This window comes from Oratosquilla oratoria, chromosome 35 (genome assembly GCF_046742065.1).
Source record: "Oratosquilla oratoria isolate Oo_2021 chromosome 35, ASM4674206v1, whole genome shotgun sequence".
NCBI classification, from domain to species: Eukaryota; Metazoa; Arthropoda; class Malacostraca; order Stomatopoda; family Squillidae; genus Oratosquilla; species Oratosquilla oratoria.
In genome coordinates, this window is record NC_134811.1 from 11,071,177 (window position 1) to 11,078,733 (window position 7,557).

The window sequence follows — 7,557 nt, forward strand, 5'->3', positions numbered from 1 at the left end:
GTAACACTGTTGTATTGGTGTGCCAGCATCTGGCAGGTTTCTTTTGGGGCATCTTATATTATTTGGGAAGAATTAAATAGTACGAATAACGTTCCAGTACCGGACTTCAGGAGAGTCTGTGACGGGGGAAGAAACACGGCCAGTCCGGACGCCATAAGCACGGTCAGGTGTCGAGTCACCTTGGATGAGATATACAGTAAACTAACATTTTTAATTCTAGATGCACAAAATAAATTCATTCCCCTCAAATCAACACAGAAGAAAAGTAATGCTCCCAAATGGATGACGGACAGACTGAAATATGAGATCAGAATGGAAAGACTTTACTCAAGAATAAAAGATGGGGAAACACACCTTAGATCTACATATAACGATATGGCAAGACTGGTTAAAAAGAACACACACACAGCGAAACGTAACTATGAAATTAAGGTTGCCAGACAAGTTAGATCCAACCCAAAGGGCTTCTTTCATCTCTAGAGAAAAAAAAAATAATGATAAGGAAAGGATAGGCCCAATATAAAACGCTGAAAATGTCATGATAGAATCAGAGGGAAAATAAATGAGGCGTTTAACAAATATTTTCTTTTTGTGTTTACTTAGATGTTAGATAAGGTACCTGATAGCGATCTGATTTTCAGTGGGGATGAAGAAAGTAGACTATCTAATAAAATTTCCGAGAGTGCTTAATCACTTCAGTACGAATCAAATTCTCGCGTACAGCATTAGCTGCTATAAGTAAACTTCATCACGCTACACGTATTATAACATATAAAGTCACTGTTGTATTATTCGTTCTCTTTTACTATGAGTAATAGTAAACATAGAAAACGTAATCAAACCAGCTTACAGAATCTAGGGGTGACTTATGTACAACTACAAAAATATATTTATAATCAAGAAGCTGGTGCCGATGTAGCCAAGCCCTTCCTTACTTAATTATTGTATATATTTATTGTATATGTATCTCCTTTAATGTATATGTCACACTTCTTTATTATACATGAGTACTTAATATCAACATATATCTATTGTAAATGTATTGTATAAGTAAGCCTATGTAGTCATTACATTATATAAGTGCCTATACATAATTATATAACCGAATATATATACGTCATTAGGCGTACGCTAAACGCGTATGCGTCTATGCCAATTGTACACGTCGTAGAATTAAGGAACTAAATATATGTTACCCTTAACCATTTTGCATGCATATTCATCATTATATGTAATTGTTCTCTTGTTGCTGTATATTTCTATGTATATACCTAGATATGTTAGTATGTATTGTTTTGCCCAATCTTTTTCCCGCCTAGCAACAATGTAACAGAAAGTAGGCCACGGGCGCGTCTTAATGCCCAGCTAGGCCCCCCAAGCATTCGCTTGTGACAGATTACTTCCTGCCATACTTGTGTGTAAATCTCCGCAATAAACTCCTACCAAAATACTGCGTGTTTGGCACTTACCACACCGACATCTTCGTGTAACTCGCGCCCCGTGACGCCTACGTAGGCGTCATTGTACCGAAGTGGCTAAAAAGTGTAAATTTGAAATCTGCGACCAGTTAACATAAATATTCATAGTCGGTAGACTCTTGTTTTGTGCCTATTGCTTGGGGGCAGGCAAACATTGTTCCTGTTTTCAAAAAGGGAGATAAATCATCTACATGCAATCAGTATGACATCAGTTATAGGTAAAATGCTTGAATCAATAGTTGTTAATAGACTCAGAGATCACATCGAGAGACATAATTTGAGTCGTGACTCACGGCATGGTTTCTCCAAGGGTAAATTATGTGTGACTAATCTATCTTTTACACTAACGTATATAAGGCATCAGATAACAATGATAGTTACCTTGACTTTAGCAAAGCATTCGCCAGGGTGTCCCGCCAGAGACTACTAAATAAAATCAAAGCCCATAGCAAAAGAGGAAAAGTGTTAGAATGGATTAGAACTTGGATCAGTGACAGATAACAGCGGGTCACCATAAATGGAGTAAAATCCAAATGGGGGAGTGTTTCTAGTGGAATTCCCCAGGGCTCGGTTTTGGGACCTTTATTGTTCATTATGTACATAAACGGCTCGGACAATGGGATTAATAGTGATGTTAGTAAGTTTGAGGGTGACACTTAAACAAGACGCCTGATTAGGTCAGGAGATAACGCCGAGATTCTGCAGGATGATCTTAACAAATTGTTCACATGGTCGGTGAAATGGCAAGTGGACTTCAATATCTCAAAGTGCGGCGTGGTAAAATTAGGGCCACACAACCCCAAAAATAGATATAAGTTAGATAACACGTTTTTAGATTCCCACACAGAATGAAATATATAAGCAAGATCGAGAGGGGATAGGCTACATTGACAGAAGAAATCTCTTGATTAAGAGCTACAAGGCTTTTTTGGGGTCATGAGAACAAAGGAAGAAAGACTACAAGTGTAAAGGATGTGACTAAATGCAGTTTCCTATATAGATATGTACATGAATTAAAATCTAGATTTGATAATTGAAAATTAAGGATGTTTATGTTTGAAGTTACACCGTCATTGATGCAGCTGAGACGGATCTCCACTGAGGCACACTGAAGGACGTGAAGCCTCTGTACCTACCCACAGTGGCTTAATCCAAGACCTACAGAAAAATAGGAAGGTCTAACCGATTTTGACAGATTACGGGAAATTCCTGGCTGGTGATGTCACATGGAGGGCATGGGTCACAGTCACAGTTCCGTCGGTAATTAATATGTATTTTGGTTTTCGATGTATTATGCAACTTTTTAGTAGGGGATTAATGATGATATACATAATGCATATTTGAATGCCCTTAAGCGGCCCCTAGACGTTCAATATTATTGCGCAATATTTTGGTTTGTGCAATATAATTGATCGTGTGTGGGCAATATTGAAAGGTTGTGCAATATATTGTGTGATTTTCAAAATCTTGAAAATATATTGCGCAAACGGGATAACATTGTGTCGTCTGTAGGCTATATTGCGCAATATCCTGTCAGTGTCTCTCCAGCGGTCGTGTAAGGTGGTTGTGTCTCTCCTCAACCTCGCGTTATCATGAGTGACAAGAAAGCCGAAAAAGAATTCATTGCTGAATTTATTGAGGTGTACCGTAGTCTTCCCGCCTTGTGGGATGTGAAGTGCAAAGATTATACTAATCGTGCGAAAAAGGGGGAGCAGTACGAAGTGCTGATAGAAAAGTACCGCGAAAAATACCCGGATGGTGATAAACAACAAGTAATAAACAAAGTTAATTCTTTGAGAACAAACTTCAGGAAAGAATTAAAAAGGATTCGCGATGCCGAGAAAAGTGGTGCCGGTGCAGAAGATGTGGAACCTACGTTGTGGTATTTTGACGAAATGAAGTTTCTTGTAACTCAGGAAACACCTACTGCTTCAATCAGCACGATGGACATATCTGATAACGAGGATCATTGCGATGAAAATGAAACCAGCGTGGTAAGTGGCCTAATTTATTAAGTTTCTGTACAAGTTCATTAGATAATATCTTATGTATTATTGGTAATAATGCAGAACAGAACTTATATAATTTAATTCTACACACCCTAAAATATTTGTAGAAACCTCAAAAAGGGTAAAAAAAATTGATGTCATTAAACTGCATATATACCAAGTTTTGTTCCAGCTAATGTATGTCAATATTTAGAATGTTTAAATTATTTCTTTGTCGCGGCTCGTGCCGCTTAAATTGTTCTTATCGGCTTAAGAAACCTGCACAGCGAAGCTATAGCGATAATCCCATACCACACTCCTGGTCATATGGCCATTTCCCGAAGGTTGAGTGTGGTTGAATTTTCCGCCAAAATCATCGGAAATTTAAAATTCCCGGCTCTGTGCAGGCATGCGCATTGTCGACCCCACCTCCCCCTTCCTACCCCCTCCCTTCTCAACCGGCTGCCCGGCTTGCTGAGCCACTTCAATGAGAAATGAAGGCTTCGCCTGTGGGAGGAGGGAGGGACCCTAAATCTGTGCAGGTTTCTTAAGCCGATAAGAACAATTTAAGCGGCACGAGCCGCGACAAAGAAATATTATCGGCTGAAAGAAACCTGCACAGCGAAGCTATGCATGAGACGAGAACAGGTGGGAGGAGAGGTGAAGCCTGATTCAAACCGTTATTACGTGTGTCTTTCCTATGGGAGACTTATTCATTTTATCACTCAGTAGAGGGGAGAAAGAAACGTCAAGTACCCACGCCGAAGAATGTGACATGCACAACATTGTACTGTTCACACAATTCGTAAATTATACGAAATTCGTATCCTGTTCAGCGGTTCCTGGCCCCTCCCCACTCCTCGGTCGCCCTTTGCCCCCTCCACTTTTTTTTTTTTTTTTTTTTTTTTTTTTTTTTAATGAGATGAGAGGGGTGGAGCCGTTTCCATGGCGACACATGGGACAGGGGCGACCGAGTGGGAGAGACACCGTGTCCCCAAGGGAGTCGTCGATGTCCAGCCCCTAGGTCCCGCACCCGCTCCACAGAGTGGGTGCGGAGAAACGCCAGCGATGCCACAGAGTCCCTGATGCTGTGGGCGTGCGGGGCATGGCCCGGGTCGGCTCTCTCCCAACAAGCGGAAAGGCAGGTGCGCCCGGGACCTCGGGGTTAGGGGAATCCTAAATTTCGAGTTGTAGAAGAGATGATCCTGAGAAATCTCTTCCGTATGGTCCACGTAGTCTTCGAACGCACGGACCGGGCGCAGTGGAAGTGGGCATCCTCCCTCCCAGAAGCATTGTATTCTGAGAGGGCCAATCATGTCGTCCGCTCGGCCGTTCCTGGCCAGGAATGTTGGTGATGGAGAGAGGGTTAGGGCCGAGCTGTCCTCCTCCAGTTTGGAGAAGGACGAGTGGCGGGTGATTGCCGCCAGCTGTGAAGCCCTGTAGTCCGTAGTCAAGGCGAGCAGAAAGACGACACGTTGAGGGAAGTGTTCTTCCTCCATAATGGCCCTTTCGAACGCCAGGTACTGCAGAAGACGATGCAAGGACCAGGCCAGGACCGGCTGATGTCTCGGCTCTCTCGAGGCGCTGATCCCCTTCATTAGGAGGGTTCGCGCCCTCTGTGGCACTCGGATGTTCATGCCAAAGCGTAGCGGATCAGTGAGGGCTGTATAGTGAGGCAAGATAGTCGCCGGTGCCCTGTTGGTGGAGGTAGCCAGCCAAGTCAGGAAGTCCGGAACCGTGCTGGCGGAGATGGTCACCATCGCGTGTCTCCGAAGGTAGTTCCGGAATCACCGTCAGCAGGACCCACACTGCCGCACTGAGGACGGAAGGTGAGCTCTGAGCATCTTGTCTGCTGCCTCTGTAGAGAAGAGTTGGCTGAGAGCTCCCCGTAGAAACTCCAAGTATTAAGTTGGAGTGACGCTTGGAGAGGCGCGGTAAGGCTGTTGGCTAGGCAGGCTGACCCCAGTAGAAGGGGAGAAGGGCCCCATCTCATTAGCTCCCCGAACCACGGCTGGGTTGGCCAGTAGGGAGCTATCAGGAGGACCTGACCCTTGAAGGACCTGAGGGTCTGCATCACCTTCAGGAGGACTAGTGTCGCTGGAGGAGGAAAATGAATACGTACTTCCAGCTGTTCCAGTCCTCCGAAAAGGCGTCTGAGCCTCCTGTGCGTGTCTTTTGGATACAGGTGAGGTAGAGGGGGAGCTGGGTCGTGTTTGGGGAGGCAAACAGGTCCACCTCTGGGGTGCCGTAGCGGAGGGAGAGTGACTCGAACACTTGTGGGCGTAGTTGCTACACTACGTAGGTCTCTTGAAACCTGGATAGAGCGACCGGCGTAGGGCCCCCGACCGAAGCCAGGGACGCAACAAGCTGTGGAGTGCTGAGGGTATCGGCCCGGGCAGGCCACGCGGGAGAAGCAGTATGTTCCTGTCGACCTCCCGTACCAGCCGTCGGGGCCCCAAGCGGCTCAGTGGAAGGGCCGGGGTCGCGAAGTTGAGGCACCCCCCACCCCGCCACCGAAGGAGGGAGAACGTGTGAGAGAAGCACGCTCTCTTGGCGCAGGGGAGCACCCGAAGAGCGCTGACTGTGTCCCACTCAATCCCGAGCCAATAAAGTCTCTGTGTGGGAGCAAGGGCAGACCCGTCCCAGTCCACCCCGAACTCCACGTCCGCCAACACTCTCGGAGCCACTGAGATGTCGGCCGATGCACCCTCATTGGTGGGCAAATGCATCAACTAGCCGTCTAGGAACATGAGTGTGGAGACGCTTGCTTCCGTTCAGCGTACGCCTACCACTCTGACTAGTTTCGTGAAGATCCTGGGGGTAAGCGAGAGACCGAAAGGGAGTATGCGAGGCCGAGTTCGTTTCCGAGCGACCTCGTCCGTGGGCGTTAGTCAAGAGGCTTCGTCCTGGGTGAAGACGTTCCCTGAGCGTCTCCCGCTAAGACAGGCTTGGACCCTCGGTATGTATCCTCGAGGAAGTCCTCGAAGCCCGTGGCGAGCGTTCTCATCCAATAGTGTGCTATGGCAGTTTGTGACGTCTCATCACCCACAAGCGGACTTCCATATGTTTAATACCTAGTGACATCATGTGATTATACTGTGACGTCACCGGATTTAATCATGGCGCCATAGGATCGCCTCGTGACGTCACAGGAACACAACTGACGTCATAGGACTACATCGTGACGTCATTTTATCACAATGACGTCATCTTATCATACCGTGACATCCCTGAGTCCCAGTGAGCGTCGAAATTTAAACATGGTAAACGTCTCGACCATCATGACTGTAGATTAAATTAAGTTGAATAGGAAAAGTCATGTTCATGTTAACCTGAGTCACAGTGGGCGTTGAAGTTAGTTTTTACATGGTAAAATTCTTGACCATCATGACTATAGATTAGCTTAAGTTGAATAGGAAAAGTCATGTCCATTTCGACCTGGGTCACAGTGAGCGTTGAAATTAATTTTTACATGGTAAAATTCTCGACCACCATGACTGTAGATTAGCTTAAGTTGAATAGGAAAAGTCATGTTCACTTCGTCCAGAGTCGGTGAGCTTTGAAAGTAACTAAACGTGGTAAAATTCTCGACCATCATGACTGTAGATTAGCTTAAGATGAATATGAAAAGTCATGTTTATGTCGACCTGAGTCACAGTGGGCGTTGAAGTTAGTTTTAACATGGTAAAATTCTTGACCATCATGATTATAGATTAGCTTAAGTTGAATAGGAAAGTCATGTCCATTTCGACCTGAGTCAAAATGAGCGTCAAAATTAATTTTAACATGGTAAAAATCTCGACCACCATGACTGTAGATTAGCTTAAGTTGAATAGGAAAAGACATGTTCATTTCGACCTGAGTCACAGTGAGCGTTGAAATTAATTCTAACATGGTAAAATTCTCGACCATCATGACTGTAGATTAGTTCAAGTTGAATAGGAAAAGTCATGTTCACTTCGTCCAGAGTCACAATGAGCGTCGAAATTAATTTTAACATGGTAAAATTCTCGACCATCATGACTGTAGATCAGCTCAAGTTGAACAGGAAAAGTCATGTTCACTTCGTCCAGAGTCACAGTGAGCTTTGA

The 7,557-nt window shown here is 44.9% G+C and overlaps 1 protein-coding gene across 1 annotated transcript; it reads left to right on the forward strand.

The window, feature by feature from the left end:
- The first annotated feature begins 2,834 nt into the window (after window positions 1-2,834).
- LOC143018670 (uncharacterized) lies at window positions 2,835-3,493 on the forward strand. Its single transcript, XM_076174259.1, has one exon. It carries the CDS (start codon window positions 3,071-3,073, stop codon window positions 3,491-3,493), a length of 423 nt encoding a protein of 140 aa, XP_076030374.1. The 5' UTR covers window positions 2,835-3,070.
- Window positions 3,494-7,557: the final 4,064 nt, after the last annotated feature.